The sequence below is a fragment of the Podarcis tiliguerta genome (genome assembly GCF_965153285.1).
Source record: "Podarcis tiliguerta genome assembly, chromosome: 2".
NCBI lineage: Eukaryota > Metazoa > Chordata > Lepidosauria > Squamata > Lacertidae > Podarcis > Podarcis tiliguerta.
In genome coordinates, this window is record NC_139535.1 from 79,907,936 (window position 1) to 79,929,616 (window position 21,681).

The 21,681-nt window shown below is 43.3% G+C and overlaps 1 protein-coding gene across 6 annotated transcripts in view; it reads left to right on the forward strand.

Annotated features, from left to right (window-relative positions):
- The first annotated feature begins 3,202 nt into the window (after positions 1-3,202).
- The window catches only part of EVI5L (ecotropic viral integration site 5 like), a 47,549-nt gene continuing 29,070 nt past the window's right edge, over positions 3,203-21,681 (forward strand). For 5 of the 6 annotated variants that reach the window (XM_083430748.1, XM_083430751.1, XM_083430749.1 and 2 more), the window contains exons 1-4: positions 3,250-3,572; positions 17,533-17,758; positions 20,371-20,560; positions 21,269-21,493. In XM_083430748.1, the coding sequence (XP_083286874.1) occupies positions 17,577-17,758; positions 20,371-20,560; positions 21,269-21,493 (597 nt within the window). In that variant the 5' untranslated portion in view covers positions 3,250-3,572; positions 17,533-17,576. Of the gene's footprint in view, positions 3,573-17,532; positions 17,759-20,370; positions 20,561-21,268; positions 21,494-21,681 lie in introns of all 6 variants that reach the window. The other variant, XM_083430752.1, reaches the window with a different exon arrangement.

Consider the following 21,681-nt stretch of genomic DNA (forward strand, 5'->3'; position numbering starts at 1 on the left):
TTGAGCATAAATCAGCACCTTCATTTTCACATAGTGTGCATGCTTGAATGCTGTAGCCCACGCATTTGCACTAAAGAGCCAAGTTTGTTGAGCTCAGTCCCAGCTCCTGGCCATTTCATACACTGCTGCAGAAGATACAGCAGGGTGTGTGCCTGTGCTTCCTTCCATGGACATCCCCAATGTTTCTGTTGAGCCTAGGGAGGCCGGGTGGGTAGCAGAAAAACAATGCATCACTTTGGTGGTGGCCACAGCGGCAGCAGCAGCTATGGAGATTTTCTTATCCCCAATTCCTTGTGCAATTCCTTCACCAAGCACTAGAATCTTGGGTTGGGGTCAGCCAGCACCAGCCATAAGCTAAAATAAAGCTTTTACTATTAAATCTGCCCCAGACTCACCCACGAATCAGTATCTTTGAAATAAAAGTTTGGCAGTAAGGACTCAGCTACATTAGTAAAAAACACACACACCAGTGTTTTAAATGCATTCTAAACATGAAACACCAGATGGTGCTGTAGAGCACAAAACTTTTCTATGCAGTTTTACATAGGGTTTTTTCTTTTGATATACAGTGGTACCTCGGGTTACATACGCTTCAGGTTACATACACTTCAGGTTACAGACTCCGCTAACCCAGAAATAGTACCTCGGGTTAAGAACTTTGCTTCAGGATGAGAACAGAAATCGTGTGGCGGCAGCAGGAGGCCCCATTAGCTAAAGTGGTGCTTCAGGTTAAGAACAGTTTCAGGTTAAGAACGGTTCAGGAACAAATTAAGTACGAAATCAGAGATACCACTGTAATGATTTGATTTATGACTTATTTATAGCATTTCCCCCCCATGTGTAGATCCACCCTAGGTTTACAGCAGCAAGAATAGGGGTCATAGCTTAGAGGCACTGCACATGATTTGATGCAGATGACCCCAGGTTTCATCCCCAGTTAAAATAATTGGGTAGCAGGTGAGGCTTGATACCCTAGAGAATCTGCTTAAGGCATTGAAGAGCCATGGCCGAACATAAGTACATAAGAAGATCCCTGCTGGACCAGGCCAAAGACCTATCTAATCCAGCATCCTGTTCTCACAGTGGTTAACCAAATGCCCATGGAAGCTGCAGGCAGGAGCAAGTCGTTCTTTTTCTTCTTCTTCACGTCAACTTTTTAGAGATTCAAAAACTGTGGTAATATCATGTCTTTTCCGTCTTCTTTTCTGTAATCTATACTTGCTTATCTATTTTCCCTTCTGTTCTTAACCATCTTTATGGTTTTCCTCGATTTTGTATCCTTCTTAAAAATGATGACCAAATAGGGACATAGTATTACAGCTGGTACTTAATCAGTACAGAGCAGCAGAGGACTGTTTCCCTCGTTGCCTTGCATATGGTTCTCTTCATACCACCCCAGATGCCATTTGTCTTCTTCTTTTTTGTGACAGCCTCTCACTGCTGACTCATATTCACATTGCAATTTACTATAACTGTAGTGCTTTGCTGCTTTCTTTTAATCTTTGTTAGCTTTATTCTTCTTGTTGTAATTTACTACATCCCTAACAGTCCGTTGTTATTATCATTTTGAAACTTAATCACATCCGCTCACAAATCTTCTGAGTTTTGTATCCTGTATATTCTCCTTGCAGCCCATTACTGGAGGCCCATTAGAGTCAATGAGATAATGATGTAGATTAGTCAGGGTTCTATGCACTCCCAGAAAATGATAGCGGTTCCAGTAGGAGACAGCACTGTCACACAACCCCAAGCATCCATGACAATATTGCATACGTGCACCAATCACAGCATAATGTCTCCAGATGATAATATTATTTAAACTATATACCAACTATATGGGGTTTGTCAACAGGTCAGTATAGATTGACTCTCCACCCCATCACTTCTGACAAAAGACTGATATTGGTTCATTGGAAAAATAAAACTATCCCTCCCCCCCCCCCACATGATCAATGAATAGAAGACTTGACAACTCTTGCAAGACAGAGAAATCAAACATCGTGCTCTGACTCCTACTCTCTCTCTCTCTCATTGCTTTTCCTCACAGCCCAAGAAACTATACTTCAAACTCTTTTGTCTTTCTAACTATCTCTGAGTTGAGGGTGGGCTGTCTAGCACAGAGCCCCTTTTCCTTTGTTCTCTGAATGGCTCGTCACCCAGGCAATCATCTCAACACAGGAAGCTAGCCTGGGTTATCTTAACATTTGCTGGATCCAGGGGTTCGGAAAGCTAGCCTGTCTTACATTTTAACCCTTGCTGGGTGTAGGGGTTAGAAGGGTTTCAACTCTCCCCCACCCCCGCCCAAACACTATATTGTGGACAGTGACCATTATGACTTGGAGCAGTCCAAAACATCTGGAAGGCACCCTGTTGCTACCTACAAACGAGTAGAGCACCTGGCTGGTTTGCATACAAAAGGTCCCAGGTGCAATTCCTGGCATTTCGAGGTAGGAGTAGCCAATTGCTGAGCTATATGGACCAATCGAGGTAAGGCGGTTTCCTTATATTCCCACTCTCTCCCTGCCCATTACTGGGTGCAAATCGCCGTTTTTGTCCCCAAAAGGGACCTATTTAATCAGTATCGCCTAGGGAAACCTGAAAAAAAGCTTCATCCTAACTCATTTGAATGAGAAATTTGGGCGTGCCGTTACTTGTCGTGCTGCCGCAATCATCTACAGTACTGGTAATGTTTAGAAACGGAGGCTCGTAGCTGGGGGCTGGATTATGGGGGAGAGGGGGGGCGGCGGCGGCGGCGGCGGCGGCGAAGGAGACTAAGCCAAGGTTCTGGTTGCATCCATCCCTCCATCATTCTAGACGTCGACCGTGCGAAGGGATAACGCGGAGCTGCCCTTGTTAAACCTCATTGGCTGCTGGTTTTGTCACTCAGGTAGATCCCCCGCCAGCGCTCCTAACCACCTCTTAATTCACACGGTTCTGCTATTGGCCGTCAGAGAGCGATGCAGGTTCATCGCCGTCCATATGTATATAGATAGAGATATATAGTGCAGCCAGCCTCCCCGCCCCTTCCAGGGCTTCCTTCCTCTCTCGCCGCTGCTACGGCCGCAGCCCCATCCCTGATCGCTCTATGAGCAGCAGCTGCTGAAGAGGGGCGGGCAGGCGAGCGGGAGAGCAGCGAGCGCAGGATCCACTTCCCTGGCGAAACCCGGCTTTCCATTGGACGACGCGCCCGGGTAGGCGGGTGCCGAGCGCGGGGCGCCCGGTGCAGAATTGGCCAGCCATAGGGAAAAGGAGGTGGAGTCGCCTTGCCAGTCAGTCTGCCCGTCCGTCCATCCATCCCTGGATCTGGGCTGCCGCGGGAGGAGGAGGCGGGAGGCGGCCGTGGCGACCGCTCCGCTGGCTCCTCCCTCGCCGCCGCCGCCGCCGCCACCCGCAGCAGCTCCTCCATGGCCGCTGCGGCTCCCGGCGTGGTTGCCTCTGCCTCTGCGCTGCTGCATGTGCCGCTAGACGGGGAGGCGGCGGCCGTCGAGGCCGGGCCTGGAGGCTCAGGACCCCCGCCTCCCTGAGCAGGAGGAGAAGGAGCCGCAATGGCCCTGGCAATGCCGGCCCCGCAGGTAGGAGGGCCGGGGCGCTTCCCTGGCAGCCCCTCGGGAGACCCCCTTCTCCTGCTCAGAGGCCTGGGCATCTTCTCGCCCAAGAGCGCAAAGCACCGTCTAGGGGAGGACGGGCGGGGGCTCGGCGCCCCCCCACCTCTCCTCCTCATTCCCGCCCCCTCCCTCCTCCGCCGCTGACCCGGTAGTTTGTTTTCTGTCTCCTTCCTCCCATGTAACGCAGGAGACGCCTCCTCCCTCCTTATTCGAGGGCTTTTCTATGCAGCCCCAGAGGGGTCTAAGGGGGTCTCACTCTTCTGTTCCCCCTCCCCTCCTTGAGCCCTATAGGCAGGGCCTGAGTCCATCTGCCTTAGCTGTGTTGGAGCACTTGGCCTAAATGTCTTGGGACACTTGAATTTTCTCGGGTTGCAGTGACAGCCTTCTGTCTACAGGCTCTGGGCAGGCCATGAAATGAGAATGCTGTCTCCTTGCCCCCTGTTGCCAAGGGGGAAGAAGAGGGTTTTCCCAGAGGCTGTGGTTGGGGAGAGAATATATTTACCGTACTTTCCAAACCCCCGAAGGTGTGTCCTCCACTGTGCCTACACCCTGAAGTAGTGACTTATCCTTCTCTGTGGACTGCCAACTAAGGAGTGGTTTGCTCTTCCTTTCCCTTAGGCACATCAACAATTGCCATTTATCACTCACTTTGAACGTACAAATGTTGTGCAACCCTTCCTATTTCCACAATGAACTCATTGCTGCTGTCCTTTTTAGACAGGCACTGGGGCTGAACTTGCTAAGTAAGGTACCTAGTATGTTTGCAGCTGATCAATGGCTTGAACCAAGGTCTGTGGACAAAATAGATCTCCTTTGTTTTGTTAATTGTTTTCTGGCCCAACCAGGTCTTGTCAAACGGCTCAGGGACATGGATGCTCTGTGTGCAGCCCCCATTGCTTGCTTCCTTTTCTGCCAACCTTTGTGGTCAGTGAAGAGAGACAGTACCTTCCCTGCCCAAGAACTGAAGATGCTTCCATCTTCTGTCCTACAAAGTTCTTAGTGATAAAAATGTTGATTGGCAGGCTTCCTTAAGGGAGGGTGTATCTTTTTTAGAAACCGCAGCCAGCTTAAAGGTTAAAGAAAACAGCAATCTAGTCTGGCAACACCAGTGACTCTTTCTCTGCTGGATAAGGACTTTGTGTTGCCCGTTTTAGAATGGCATTAGCTGCTTACGATTCCCAGTAATGTGCCACCTTTACTCTTTCCGCCATTTCCATCAAATTCTATCTCTGTATGAATGCTGATTTGTAGGTTGGTTTCTGGTGACTTTGACATTTTCAAGGTCTTAATTAAATTCACCCTGGATGTGGGCTGTCATTGCCCAGTTGTTAACAGTGGGCAGCTTTTACAGGATAGAAATCAACCAAGGGCACTTTGTCCATCTTGATACAGTTTTTCTATGATTTGCTGCCAACTGCTTTTCGTTGGAAGATTACCACATGTTTGGCTTTAGTGTTAATGCCTGTTATTTATTTAATAGTCAGTGTAATTTATTTGTCCAGAATGGCGAGCATTGTGAATAAAAGCTTTTGTTTTTGCTCTTTGCTGTAGCTGCATTGTTTTGAGTTTGGGAAAGCAAATAACTAAGCTGAACATCAGGGCAGTAGATATTTGAAATTGTACCTTTGGCATCCAGGGCCTCCCTGTCTTTGCATTAATCGGATCCTAAAGAAAGTACTGCTGTTCTACTTGCCCGCATACCATCAAGTACCAGTGGGAAGCTTTCTTAATAGTATTAGGCATTTGTTTTTAGCTGTAATTGGAAGTCCAGTGTTACAGCTTAAACAATGGGGGAACTGTTTCCAAACAGTGTGTCTCAAATGAAGCAAGAATGAATGTATGCATGGGTGCAAACTGCTGCTGTGGCTTGCCTTGGGGGGGGGGGTGACTCTGTACTGAGAGGAAGAGGTCCAAATTGCCAATCATTAAGTACCTGTTAGCTATGTCTCTTCAGAAGCTCTATCAGTGAGAACCTCTTGGATACTAATACAGTGTTTAAAAAGTTGTTTTCCTTGCTGATACTGGCTCATGAATTGCTTCTTTGGTATAGAATCTCTTAGCCAAGGAAAATAGAAATGATAAGAATGTCTTGTCTGAGTTAGAGTTTTAACATGTGGGGGTAAGTACATGTTGCTTGCTAAGCTTAAGAGTGAATGGATGTTTGGAATTTCAGCCCTCGGGTGCCCTTAAGATTTAATATTTAACCTCTTCAGTCTCGGTGTCAGCAATTTGGTGTTGTCACAGCTGAAACAGAAAAGAGTGATTTCTCTCTAAAATACAATGTACTTGGGATATATATAAGAGCCTTTTAGAAACTAAGAGCTCGTTCAAATATCATTTTGACATTCACAGGGTATTTGGTTCTAGAAAGAAAGTGGGTTGCTAACCTTCCCACCTTATCGTTGGTTACAATGATCAGTCTACTTATTCAAAGCATATTTGTCCTGTTCGTTAGCACTTACAGGTATATTGAATTGGAATGGCGAAGAAGTAACAGATTTCCAGAAAGTTGGGGTAGGTAGCAGTTCACTGTTGTGATAGCAGTTGCACAAAACTCTGGAAAAATAATAGTTACCAGCCTGAAATGTTACTTTACAGGAGTTCATGCTTTTAGACACAAACCCAGTTCGCACATTTTGCGTAGTCAAAACATGGCTTGGTATGACTGAGCAAACGTGTGGATTCCTGGAGAGAACATCATGGTCATGTTGCTGCTCCTTCTCCCTTCTTCTTCTTACTGCTGCACTACCTGGAGCCAAGCCATGGTTTGGTTTAATATGTCCAAACCTGGACTCATGGTTTATCTCACTTGGGACAAACCACAGGCTGTAGCCAATGTTTGTTCTTTGGTTTATCACATACATCCAACCCCAGGCTCATGATTTAACACTAAGCCAAACCATGGTTGTGCTCACAGCTGTATTGCACTAGCAGAACTGCAGGACGAGCAAAGCGATCACAATTCTTCTCCTTGAGAATCCACAGATTTGTTCATTCACACGAGGCCGTGGTTTTAGTGTAGTGTTATGTGCACATGAGGTCATTGGGTTGGGTCCAGACTTAGTCATCACTTAAGTCCCATAAATATCAGTGGATCTACTTGAACCCCATGACTGTCTGGATCCAGCCCATTGTCCCTCAACGAGGAAATCTATTGCTTTGTTGATATAGTTCATTTTATTTCTAATCATGTTTGGGCAACAATACTTTAATTTTCTTGCCCATATGCTATGCCTTGTGTTTTGTACTTTGCATCACAACTGTTTGAAGTCTCAATGGTTTAAAAACGTCTACTGGTGAAGAAATGGCTTCCATCCTGGGTTATAACATATTGCCATTCAAAAAGCAGCTTGAAATGAAAAAGTAATGTACTTGAAACTTCTACAAATGATCAAGAGGATAAGATTTGATTTTTCATTAACTTTATTTGTTTAGGAGAATATCTTGTACAATAGTGGAACATTGTCAAAAACATTTTTCACTCTGTACAACTAAAGACACAACCTGGTGTCACAGTTTATATTAAAATATTATGTGCCATGGAATAAATAATATTAAACTACTGTTTAATGTTCGCAGTGGGTCATTGTTCAGATAGGCGTTTTAAAGCTCCCATAGTCTCTTTTCAAGTGGAGAGCTAGCGTTATAACATGGGCACTTCCTGGTAGGTTTCTGCCGCTGTATGATATAGTGAGCCATGCACAATATCCTTCACTACTGTCATCTGAAGACTTGGCTGTAAGAGGGTGCAACTGCATGCTGATGAAAAGCATGCCTTTGTTTCAGTCCTTTTCTCTTGCTTGCACAAACCTTCGCAGACATGTGCACAAGCATTAAACTTTTTTTTTAATGATGGTGTTCCTGTGATATTAGGAACTTATGCCTTATTCTGACTCAGACCATTGGTCCATGTAGCTCAGTATTGTCAACACTGACTGGCAGCGACTCTCAAGGGTTACTGACAGTGGACATACCCAGTCCATGCTGGGGAATGAACTTGGGACCTTCCGCAAGCAAAGCATGTGCTTTGCTCCTGAGCCACAAGCGTTTCTTCTTGGTACATTACATCAGATCAGCTTGCCATTTTTTACAATGTGGAGAATCCCCACATACTTGGCCTCTTTCTGGTTACAGTGACTGGACCTTAAGACTAATGAGTAATTTGTATTGAGCATAGCTCACCACCGCATGGATGACTTTCAAAATGTGGCTTGTGCTATGTGTTTGTGAGCTGCAGTCTCACTGTATATTGGAGAACTCAAAGAGTGGTTACCATGGCAAATAAGGCAGCTTAGGATGACTTTTACCATGTCATCATTAGATCAGAAAAGGGTTGATGTTAAAATCCATTTCTCTCTTTTCTTCCCTTCTCCCCTGCCCACTGTCAAACTTCTTGTCCAGCTCCAAATTGTGACTTCACTGTGTCTTTGGGAGACTGTAAGCCTTTGGTAGCCTCTTTGGGTTGGCTGCATTAAGACACAATGCTCATTCCAGCATCTCCTCCATAACTTTGGGCATTGTGGCTTCACAGAAGTGTGCATACATAAGGAGGGGATGGTGAAGAAGAAAAAGGAATGGAAGTTCAATTTAATTTTTTCCTCCATTTGATTTAATATTTGCATGCCACTTTTACAATAACCAAACTGAGCCCAACGCAGTTCAAAACAATAATATTTAATATTTATTTTATTTATCGAATTTGTATACTGCCCTTCATCTGAAGATCTCAGCACACTTCGCAGCATAAAAATACCCAAAATACATAATACATACAAGAATAAACAAACAAAAAGTAAACAGCTAACCTCCCCTCCCACAAACCCATTTAAAAGGACATAGAACGTTAATCAGCCCAAGGCATGGCTGAAGAGGAACCTTTCTGGCTGGCACCTACAGATGTCTAATGAAGGCACCAGGTGAGCCTCCCTGGGGAAAGCTTTCCACACACGGGGCCACTACAGAAAAGGCCCGTTCTTGTGTTGGCACCCTCCAGACCTCTCTTGGAGAAGGCACACAAAGAAGGGACTCGGATGAGGAATGCAGAGTCCGGGTCGGTTTATAAGGGGAGAAGCAGCCCTTGAATTATTGCGGTCCTGAGCCATTTAAGGCTTAATAGTTCAAAACCAGCATTTTGAATTGCAACTGGAAATTAATGGGCAGCCAGGCCAGGATTAGTGTAATATGCTCAAACCCTCTTGCCCCAGTGTGCAACCTAGCTGCTGAATTCTGCATCAGCTGAAGTTTCCAAAGCATCTTCAGAGGAAGCCCCATGTATAACGCATTGTAGTAAACAGAAACAAATAAAAGCAATATTTCTTCACACACACACACACACACACACACACACACAATAAAAGTACAAAAAAGAATCAAAACAATATAAAATAGCATTTTGTTTAGAATATAGGGCTCATTTGTTCTTTCAACCACCGATAAAAACTTTGCCACTGCCAACGTTCTAGCTTTTGTCCGGCCTTCCAGTAGGAACCTGACATAGTGAGCCTCTGTTTAAGGCTGTATGAACTGTGTATTGATTTGTAATGTTTTGTTGGGTCTCTGGACCGTAATAAAGATTGATGATTATATAAAATAGCAAGATCAGACCATGCAATTCAGTCACATTAGATACATATGTTTGGAATGTCCATCAACCTTGTGACAAGAAACAGAAAAAGCATTGATCAAGTATTGGTGGCAATACTTTCCTTGCATCCCCTGTTTGTTCCTTCAATGAAATCTGTAGCATTGGTAATAAGTCTGCCGAATTACTTTCCTGACAGTAAGAGCTGTTCGACAGTGGAATTTGCTGCCAGGGAGTGTGGTGGAGTCTCCTTCTTTGGAGGTCTTTAAGCAGAGGCTTGACAACCATATGTCAGGAGTGCTCTGATGGTGTTTCCTGCTTGGCAGGGGGTTGGACTCGATGGCCCTTGTGGTCTCTTCCAACTCTATGATTCTATGAATTTAACAAGCTCACAAATGCTTACAAGCCCAGCTACCCACACATACTTTTCCATATATGCCAAGAAAGACAAAAGTGAAGAGCCCCACTTGTGTAAATCTTCCCTGCATGGTTGGCTGCAGGCTGCTGCTGATTATTCGCCTCAGGAAGCTAGAGTTGTGTCTAGCCATAAACCTGTTACAGTGTGAAGCAATGTCACTGGTGTGTAATGAGTATTTGGTCCGCTGGCAAAATCTGTATCCAAAGGCTTTGGAGAGAAGATCTAGAGAGATAGTCATGTTAGTTTGTGCAATAGCAGGTCACCTTAAAGACATAAGTTTTTGTTGGCCAGAGTCCACATACCTGGGGGAGGGTGGAGTCATACAATGGGTGATGTTGAAATTATGGATTAGGTGCTCTGTGCATTGAGTTTCTTGCATAGTAGAGGAAACTAAGAACCCCTAATATATTTCTAGTGCAAGGGTGTGAAACCTGTGGCCCTGCAGATCTGTGTGGACTCCCTTCTGCTTTAGGCAGCATGCCTAGCAGTTGGAGATGATGGGAGTTGTAGTCCAGCGATATCTGCAGGGCCTTAGGTTTTTTTAAGCACATCTGTAGAGACAGATCAATATACGTTCGTTCCAAGTTTTTAAGGTAATTATGTCAAATGAATTTTAAATTGCCCACATTCAACTTGCCTTTGAGGCTAATTTTGCACTAAAAGTTCAATTCTTGTGTCCCCTTCCATTAGTATATTTTGAAGCTTTCAGAAAGTGATTTGAGCAATTCATTGGCTGTTGCTGTAATAATAATAATAATAATAATAATTTGTTAATATTTATACCCCACCCATCTGGCTGGGTTTCCCCAGCCACTCTGGGTGGTTCCCAATCAAATATTAAAAACACAATACAGCATTAAACATGAAAAACTTCCCTAAACAGGACTGCTGTTTAAATAAGATCACAAAAGTGAATAACTCACAGGTATGTAAACCTCTGTGTTAGGTCATGGTCCTAGGCTGAACCTGTCTTAACTTTGTCTTTCGTATAGCACCTAGCTTGAAATAGATGCTTGACTACTGCTGCTGTTCTAGTAAAAGCTTCCTTTTCCTGGTTGCTTGGAGGCACTTCTTACACTTGGGTAACCAGGCAAGTAGCTATTTACAAGCCTGCTGTAAGAATAGCTTCAGTTATTTTGTGATGCATCCTTTTATTATAAATCTTTCACATTGTAGCCACTACTGCATTTTGCAACCACGAACAATAGCAAGAATAACTTGGACTTCGTTGTATTCCATATTTTATAAATGAGGTAGCATTTAATTTCAAGGTAAAGCTTCAGAAAGTATTACTACTGAAGCTTTTAATTTCGGGCCTAATGGGAAACAACTTTGCAAATATTGCTTTGCCAGGGCAGGGGCAGGAGTTTCATTATACTCTGAAGTCTACACATTTTGGTATGTGTAGCCCTCTCTGTCATACATAGCAAGTGCACCGCAAACCATCTATTCCTGGCAACACAAGTGCGGTGCCTAGTCCTTTGTGTGTGTACTAACAAGAATCCAGAGACACTTATTCCCAGCTAAGTTAACTGGAGCTTAGCCTTGAAGTAGCACTTTACCAAAAAGCTACCACTTTTAGCATGTTGCATAAATGGAAGCAAGAAAACTCAAACTAAAGATGCTGCCTTATGTCTAATACATAAATATGCATTGAGTATTTTTATCTGGAGGCTAGCTGAAGCATCTGAGCCACAAAGGGTGATGTGATGAATGACAGCTGCTGCCTTTTCAAGCCTTCTCACGAAACAATTTTCCCCTGCCAGGCTCAGTGTTTACGTATGGCCACAAACCAACCCCTGATGCCTTATCTCCCCAGAGGGTACTTCCTTGTACAGTCATCCATTTGGAAATGTAGGAATGTCTTCCTGTTTCTTGTGAATAGTATAGCCTGCAGTGTTGGTGGCAACATCTGTGTGTACTCCTCTTTCATGTACAAATGGCTGGCCTGTAGTCTCAGATTGAAGGGAGTGTATCTTAGCTAGATACTGTTATTGGGAAAAAGTTGAAGCGACCAATAACTTAATTCAGGATCAATAGCTGGTACTTTTGCATAAAGTTACTTTTTCCCCCTAGATGAAAAGGTATTTGTAAACAGCATCTACTAGAATTGATCTTGACTGAGGGTTCAGTGATGGGGATTTTGGTTCACAACCTCAGCAGTAAGCATTTGATATGTAGTTCAAGATACGGTGGCTTCCTTGGTCCCAAAGGTTGACAAAAAAGCAAAAATGCCTTAATTTGTGGGCACTCTGAACATGCCCTGAATTCCCTTCTTCTCATGGCCAAGAGTTTATTTAAATCAACTGAACCATTAGAAGGTTTGGAAACTATTACTACGGAAGCTTTCAATTTCAGGCCTAACTTGAAGCAACTTTGCATTGATTACTTAGAGCTCTTGCAGGGAGGCCCGGGATATTGATAAGATGCTCTGTTCTAGTGCTGCTTTTTGCTTCATAATCTTCTGACCTGATCCGTGGGGAATTCTTAGTTGAATGCTGCTGTTACATTTTTATATATTATTAGATATCCCCCCCCCCCCCCGTATCAGGATTTGTGTAGAGGAGGTTGTAAACAGCCTTTCCTGGCTTAGAAAACGTAATACTGAATGCTGGAATTAGCTCTCTTCTGCAGTCATACAAGCAGGATATGAAAAGAACCTAAATTAATTTGAGGATGAAAGTGTCGGTGATAGGAAGCCATTAGGACTGCAGTGAGTTTTAAGCATTTCTCTAGGCAATAGCTTGAACACAAAAGGGTTAAAACTGTGTAGGAGGAGGTGAGTTCACTCAAGCTGTGCCCCAGGGTTCTCAGACCTTTGCATGTGGAGTGCAAAGGTCTAAGGGGGTTTCTATATTCTTTGGGCTTGGAAGCCTCTGTGTGCAGTTGAAAACCCTGCCTTATTACCAGGGCTCTAATTGCACAGAGTTTTCTTACTGCAGTCAACAGAACACACTTAGCCACTTTCAGATCTTTGTGCTAAATATGTGAAGGTCTGAAAGGAATTGACCCATGGGAGTGGAAGGAGATAGTGACCAAGCAGGATTTAATTCCTCATGCATTAGAATTCAATCCTTCTTTCAGCAGGGATCAGCCATGGCTTTCCAGGCAGAGCTCTGCCTGCCCCACACCTGATGTCACTACGGTGTTCCGTGAGGGGCAAGGGTGTGTGTTTTGGTCACAGGCTAAATGGGGAGGTCAGGCAGGACCAAATCTGTGCCATGGGCTGGATGTTTCCCCACCCCTGCTTTAAATCAAAAGTGGGTTGTTGTTGTTTTGTTTATTATATTTGAATACATTTTTGAGAAGTCTGTGCCTACAACTATCTTAGCAGACAAACTTGAAATTGGAAATGAGAAATTAAATAGAGAAAGGAAGGAATAAAATAAGAAAACAGGCACCATTAAAAATGGTAAGAATGCACATGCAGCGTATCTTAAAATCCAGTAAGCTTGCCACTTGATAAGTGAAAAATGGTTTTTAAAAAAATCTGATGAAGATGTCAAAAGGAGTTCATAGCTTATCTGAAAGTCCCAAATGTCTTCTGCTGATTTTGAATGCCTGCATCGCTGAATGTATTTACTTGTACTTTTACATAATATTTATTGTCTAAGGTTACAGGAACTAACTCAGTAAAACAATGTATGTGTGTTGGGAAACATGAGCCATGAAAATTTACAAATACCACTCTTGTAAATGTTAAAGCAACTCTGTAGGGTAGGCAAGTATTATCTACATACTTTTAATTCAAACTTTTCCAGCTTAGGGGTCTCCAAATGTTTTGGACGGCAACTTCCATTAACTCTTGCGATAACTGCTGTGCTAGCTGGGGCTGATGGGAATTGTAGTCCAACACATTTGGAGGACATCAGGTTGGTGAAGGTTGTGTTAACTGACAGAGTAAACCCACACCAAATTAGCAACTGTCCACTGTAAAAAAGGAAAAAAGCTTGGGGTTTATTCTAAGTTCTTCCTGCCCCGTCATAGAAGGAAGTAGCACACCATTCACTCTCCTTTCATAAGCAAAAGAAAGTGTAAAGGAAAGTAGGAGTGGGAAATTAGAATGAATCAGGAAAGATACTGGAATGAGAAATAATAAAGAAGAAAAGAAAGATATGGGAAGGTTAGGAAAATGAGAGAGAGAGATGGAAAAAGATACAGGCTGAGCAAGAAAAAAGGAGATGCATTAAAAATGGGGAGGTGTGGGGATGCTTCCCCACTTTTTTAATTTGGGATTGAGATAATCTTCCTTCCCTAACCTATAGCTGAATACTGAGACTCTCTTCCCCTCAGGAAGCGCCACAATAGCTGAGTCCCACCCCAACCTCCCAGTTATAATTATTTAGACCTTCTATTTATATTTACTGTTAATGGTATATTAGAGATCAACCACGGCTCTTCACAAAATGGCTGCTCGAAAACTGCACAGTTGTTCATTATAATAAGGGGTTCATTTATTAATGTACAAAACAAGGTTTTGAGCACATAGGTAATACTGTGTATATTGGTCTGGAGGCCTTGAGCCTCTTGGCCTAACATTTTCAGCCTGTAAACCCTTGATGTCTGTGGGGCTTAACTGAGGCCTTGTCTGAGGGAGTGTCTCTGAGTTGGTTGAAAGAAGAGATCTGACAGAACAGAACTTGCAGGGGATATTTTTTTTTTGGGGGGGGGAGTTGTCTTAGACTTAATGGACTCTGCAGTTCCCTGAATTCCCCTCTTCTAATGGCTCAGTTGATTAATTGTGCATTTATCGCAGGTGTTTGCAAAATTATTGTCCATTTTATGTGACTATACTTTTGAAATGGAGAGAAATGAGTAGGATGAAAAAGAGGTGCAGAACTTTTGGCACGCATGGGGAATGAACCTGTGGCCTTTAGTGTTATTAGCACCACTAGCCCAGAGATGGAGGACCTGTGGCATTCCAGATGTAGCTGGACTGCAACTTCCACCATCCCTCACTGCTGGGCGTATTGGCTGGGACTGCTGGGAGCCAGAGTCTGGAGAGCCACAGAGTCGGAGTCCTCATCCCTGTTCTAACCAGGCCTGTCTTCCCCCCACCCTCCTCCCAGCGACCCTCGTAAACGCACAGCTTCTGTTGCTGGAACTGTTGACAGGTATCACAGGTTTTGACTGAGCATTTGCCATGACATACCTTGGCACCACTCACAGGTTAAAATAAGCAGCAAAACTGATTAAACCTAAAACTCTAGATGTATGGTGCGCTACTGCTAGGGCACAGTAGTTAATATACTTGTCCCTTGACTTAATAATAATAAAAGATTTCCCAAAAGATGCAGTACAAATGGAGAAATCATGTCCAACAACAGCGAACATTAGGAGGGGAAGAACTGGCAACACCTACTTACTGTAAATTACTTGTCAACCTTGAGACTCCTACAAATTGGTATGGACCATCCTTAAATCTACCTTTCCTACACTGCTAAGTTTCTTGTATATCTATTAAGCGATTCTTTAAGCTGCAGCACCTACTCCCCCATCCCTGGATATCAGGTTATAATGGAGAAATGCTGTACGTGTGTCTTACCCTTAACATAGGGCTTCAACTATGGTCCTATTCAAGCCTCAATCACATCCTCTTTAGCTGTGCCCCTTCCTACTCCTTTTTCACAAATTTCAGCGTTCTCTGACCATTTTAGGTGCCCTTTTCTGTTCTTTTTCCAGCTCTGCAGTATCTTTCTTGAGATGGAATCGCCAGAACTGTATTCTGCATTCCAAACAAGGCTGCTCCATAGATTTGTATAAAGGCATTAGAGTACCAAGAAGAGCATTTTCAATCTTTTCTTAATAATCTCCCTAGCATGGATTTTGTTTTTCACATAGGATGCTGTATTGATTTCATTATACTCTCCACCATGATCCCAATAGTGAGTTGCACAATATATCCTAGCTGTTGCTCTGCTTTGGTACAACTACCTCATCAATGTATGTGAGAGGTTGGAGCTTATTTTGTACCACTTTGTATCTGTGTCGCTCACACTCACTTACACTGAAGCTCATTTACATTTCATTTGTGATTTTTGTTGCCTGTCCATCCAGTTTAGAGAGCAGCTAAACAGAACACATCTAGAAATATGTACAGTGGTACCTCAGTTTTTGAACACCTCCGTAGTCAAATATTTCGGAACTCGAACACCGAAAACCTAGAAGTAAGTGCCTCGGTTTTCGAACGCGCCTTGGAAGTCGAACAGGAAACACAACTTCCGTTTTGAGTTTCCCATATTGAGGCTTGCGTTTTGAGGCTTCCGCTTTCGGTTTTCAAATGTTTCAGAACTCGAACGGACTTCCAGAATGGATTATGTTCGAAAAGTGAGGTATCACTGTAGGTGCAAAAGAAATTACCGGGACATCTGGCAAATTTACAGTAAGAGAGCACATGTTTTTGATAGTGCTTGGTCCACTGCAGCCTTGCAAACCCATTCTCCTTCACATTCATTGGGCTTTGGGGCATGAGATTTAAATAGAAAGTGAATAGATGACATGATATGGAAATAAATTATGTGACAAAGCCTGGAAACAGGATTATTTTGATTTCTCTGGTAGATCAGACATTGGTCTGATAAAGACCCAGGCTGAACAATCACAAACTGCAATTAATGCTTGGGCCACAGATAATGTTGCCACAATGTCAGGCGAACATTTGCTGTGTCCAATACTTGCTCAGCCCACGATTGGTGGGGGGGGGGGGGAGAGCAGAAGAACAGGACGAAGAGGCATCTAAAAACACTATCAAAAAGGGCAGCTCCATTATCCTTGGCAACACAGCTGCTGCCTACAAATCTTGGGATAGGATTGAGTCAACACCACATCACTGCCCAGAAGTGGAGTGAGCCAGAATACATTGCAACACATACAGCTGTGGCATAGCAGCCCATCATTCATTTGATCCCCAGTGGCACAAGTGGCAAGACATGGCTCCTTAAGAGAGATATCTGGCTGCCCTTCAGGAAAGTGTCTGAGACACCAAATACCATAATCATTCCATCTTCAGGACCCAGTTGGCTTCCTGGGGGCACCCTGCCAGTTTTTGTGGCGGGATTTTATGGTGTTATCTGGCATTCTGTGAGGGCAGGAGGACTTCTACCAAATTCTGAGGCCCCTCGAGTGGCCTAGCTCCACTTTAGGATTGCACCATTAATGCAGCCTGTTGAAAAAAGTGTCTTTGGCTGCAGTCCTAACCTCATTTACCTGAGAATAAGCCCCACTGAATTCAGTAGGACTTACTTCAAGTAGACATGGTTAGTCATCATGGGGGAACATAGTGAGTTGACTTCTGAGTCCTTCCGATGTCAGTGTTGCACTTTTTCGTGACATGATTAGAAATATCATTAAAAAATACCAGCCAGGATTTTCAAGCAGATTAGTAAGAATACGAAGAGTTGAATGAGTAAATTTATTCAACTCTTCGTATTCTTACCTAGTTCACAGATAACAGTACAGTGGTACCTCTGGTTACATATGCTTCAGGTTACAGACTCCACTAACCCAGAAATAGTACCTCGGGTTAAGAACTTTGCTTCAGGATGAGAACAGAAATCGTAGCGCAGCGGCAGCAGGAGGCCCCATTAGCTAAAGTGGTGCTTCAGGTTATCCGGAACGAATTAAGTATGTAACCAGAGGTACCATTGTACTCCTACATCTTTTAAAAGTTCATCTCTTGAACTACCACCTTAAGTTAAAAATTCAGTCGTCGTCATCTCGTAGAGCCGGAAATTAATAATCTCTGTACTCTTCCTGAAGTGCCCGGTTTTGAATATGATGGCCTGTTAGAGCCTTAGCCACCTCCAACCAAATGCCTCTGAACAGTGTAGAACTAGACCTATAAAGGTCGTTCTTTATATTGACATCAGTCTATATAAGCAAAAAAGGACTGTTGCTCTGAAAAATGTGGTTTTCCCCCTTCCTTTCAGGTGATACTTTGACCTTCCTGAAACTGTTTCTGAATACTTTTTTAATGGACATCCCCGCTACTCTCAAACTGCCTGAGATGGCAAGTCCGGCGATCAGCCCAGACTCTTCTTCCCATGAAGGACTCTCCTCCGTCAACTCCATGCCTGCATGCTCCCCCACGTCCGATTCCGAGAATCTGAGCCCAGATGAGTTGGAGCTATTGGCAAAGCTTGAAGAACAAAACAGGTAAGTTGAGTGAAGTGAGCTGAACTTGGATATAGTATGCATACTCACTGGGTAGTTTAAAAAAGTTATCAATGTGAGTATTAAAGCTGAGAAACCAATCCTTCTAGTTGGGAATGCTGTACATAAATACATATTTTTAAATGCTTTCTTGAGTATAAAGGCCATATAGTGTACAGCTCAATGCTACCAAATGGGAGATATTCTTGGACCTTGATAAATGCAGTTGTCACCTTTTTCTGTTCATTTGTTCAATCATTGCTATTACTGAATGAATAATGTGAGCCATACTGTACAGGCAAGTTAGTCTGTACATTCTCAAGTGTTGCATATGCCATCATTCCCTGCCAGCATTTCCTTTTTTCCCTTTGACAGGTTACTTTAGCCTAGGGATCAGCCTAGTTCTGATCACATGGAACCCCCATCAGTCCCCACCTGTCCCGTTCCTGCATACGTGTTTTTTAAAAGGAAATCTGCGCAAAACTTACTTTCCAACCTACATTTTAGTGGTCCAAGCAGCATGCCTTTTGCATTGTTCAACCATGTTTTATTGTCACACAGTGTCTCTGGAAGCAACTGACACACACACACATCTCATCAATCCTGGGGCCATTGGTAGCCATGTTTTCAACTCGCATGGCAACAGGCATGATTATTTGCTGCTGCAAGCAGCTCTTAGAGGGTTTTTTAAATATATATATAAATACGTCCCACTCAGACCACCTTGTAGGGCTTTATTGGGTGGTCCAGATTCAGAGGCAGAACTCGTCTGACCCATGATTTTGTTTGCAAGGCGTAGATCAGATGTGCTTGCCTCATAATTCAGATCACTGACATTCCTTCAGCATCCCTAAATGAACCATATATACAAATGAACCATTCATTTGTAAGCACATGAACTGGATATTAAAAATAAGATGCTGCATAGATCATTAGGGCAGCATTTCAGTCTTCTTAGGCTTTCTACCTTGTTGGACTTTAGAACCTCTAAAAATCAGAGGCCAGGTGGAATAACTTGCTGGGACCCTAGAATTAGCAGACTTTCCACTGTTTCTCCATTTGAATAAGGACTGAGTGCAGTATTCCTCTTTCCAGCAAAGCACATGTTCTCCCATGTAGCAATCAGTGACCTGAGTTCATGTTGGATTTCATTGTTCAGATGCCATTGTCTAGATGAGGCTCCATTCCTTTTAGAGGCAGAAGTTTTGCCAAAGTATCCAAGCAGTGTGTGCTAGACTGAGTAGACAGGCAGTGAGAGCTCTGTTTTGGCATTGCCTTTCTGTTTTTTGATTTGCCTGGATTTGACAGCTGCTCATATCATATAAACAACTGTAGATTTTCTACTTTCAGTAGCTGTATGGTAGCTTCCTTTTACTGAATGCCCTGCTTGATTTCTAAATGGCCATGTGGTGGCATCCGTACATAAAATGATCGTGACAGCCAAAGAACCTGTAATGGAAAGTGACAAATCTTGAATTGAACAGGCAAAGATTTCTTGGTAACTTGTGTCTGGCTGTTTCTTTGACATACTTATATCTTTGACCTAATGTATAACAGCTCTTTTCCTAATCTAAAGGCTGTTTTGTTTACCAGACTGTTTTATCATGGCTGCTTCAATTGGGATTGAGAATTAGTAAAGTAGAAAACTGAGAACACCTTGCTGATCAGTAAGCATAAGTCCTTTATAGCTGCCTGAGGAATCAAATTCTGCTGAGCTGTGTATAATGAACAAGGTTTTCTTAATATTTATAGGAATTATATTGCCCTTCGTGTTTCTAAATCTGTTTTTAAAATGGTGATGTGATTTTGGCTAAAGGCTTCAGGAGCTTACCAAGTTGATGGGTAGAATAATCTAGTAGGGGATTTCATTGAAAATGATTTGTAAAAGTAACAGAATTCAATTTGTCTTAATTCTCTGGTCTTGCATTTGAATATAAATTATACCTTTATTTAAAATAGAAATTGGGTGAAGCCGAGATGTACCATAGACATGGAGAGGTTTTCTTATCATTCTTGACTCTTACTGCCTGAGATCTTAATCGTTAAATTAGGCTCTGTTGAGAAATGTGCTTTGTTCTCCCACCGCCCGCTCTTACCGGTGTGGAGTGGCGTGGGGAATGACTTCCAGGTTGATGACGCCTGTGCGCATGCGCACGGGTGCTCCTCTGACCTGGATGTGCACCGGAAATAGCGTGTGCGCACGCGTGCGGGACGGAGAAGTGACCCAGAAGAGCACGCGTGCACACACACTTTAGCCCATCCTCCGACAGACGGAACATGGGCCGGCCCATCGTTTGGTAAGCTTGCATCGTTTGGTAAACTTGTTACAGACTCCATCAGCAAACAAACTTTTCTGTGATTCATGTGATATGTTTGTAGCTGTTTTACCTCTGGAGATGCTTTGTATGCCGCTAGAAGGGCTGGCATGTCAAAAAGCTTGTGTGCAAAAGCATTTAAACTTAGTTCAACTGGAAGCTCTGTGCATACCAAGTGTAATTGAGGAGTCCTACTTTTGTGGTAACTTAGTTAGATGTTGATGCACTTGCATAGCTCTGAAGGTGTAACCTGATTGTGGGGCTGGTAGGGATGCTACTAACAGGCTGTCATTTTCCCAGGCTGCTGGAAGCAGATTCCAAATCCTTGCGCTCCATGAATGGCTCGCGAAGGAATAGTGGGTCCTCTTTGGTCTCGAGCTCTTCTGCCTCATCCAACTTGAGCCATCTTGAGGAGGATACCTGGATCTTGTGGGGGAGGATTGTAAATGAATGGGAAGAATGGCGGAAAAAGAAGGAAAAACTGCTCAAGGTGAGGGAGTCTGCTCTGGCGATGGGCAGTACCCATGACCACGCATGAATACTACTCCTCCTCTCACAAGAAGTATTGTAAAAACAAGAAGTGATATGGTTGGCTTGTGACAATTGCTTTTAATGTTCATATTGTGTTGTCTCATTTGTAAGTAATGCAGCTAATGAATACTTTTAATTATAATAACACAAGTGTGATTGCATAAACTCTGTAATCCTTTTCACAGTTGTACACACTTGCATCACAATTGTGGGCTAATGTGTAAGTAATGATGTGCCTGTGGTTGTTTGAGGGGAGCAGAATTTATCAGAGACAAGATATTGGAGGGAAGGAAAGTTTTATTTATACAGTGCCACTGATGTACATGGTAATTTGCAAAGAATGCATTAAAAATTATGGTGCAATCAGTTAATAGTTACAAACAGAGAACTAGATAGTGAACAGAAATTCTCTCCCAATAGAATTTTGGTTACATTTTTGAAAACTTAAATTTTTTATTCATGTACTCCCTTCTCTCCTACCAAGCTGACTTTTTCCAATATGCTGTGATCATGAGGTAATTGCTTTGCATCCGGCGTCCTCCTTAGTTTACACCAAAGGTTTAAAATATGCAGCTTCCTTATGGTATATCGAGCAGAACTACTTCACAGATGTCACTTGGGGTTTCTGATACTTTGTTTTTCTCTCCCCCCCCCCCCCCAATTTTAGGAGCTCATAAGGAAAGGAATTCCCCACCACTTCCGAGCCATTGTTTGGCAACTTCTGTGCAGTGCCACTGACATGCCAGTGAAGAATCAGTATTCAGAGTTGTTAAAGATGTCTTCTCCTTGTGAAAAGCTGATCAGGAGGGATATTGCCCGGACATACCCAGAGCACGAGTTTTTTAAGGGACAGGACAGTCTGGGCCAAGAGGTCCTCTTCAATGTTATGAAGGCAAGTAGGAATCTCCCTAATGAAATTGCTTTAGAAATCAACACTCAGTGCTTGATGCTCCAAAAGTCTGATCCTTTGTTATTCAGGCATTTCATGAATTGAACTTTACAAAGTGGCTTAACCTGCACATCAAAGGAAGACTTCTAGCTGCCTAGAGTTTGGGTATTAGCATTCATAATTCATAAGAC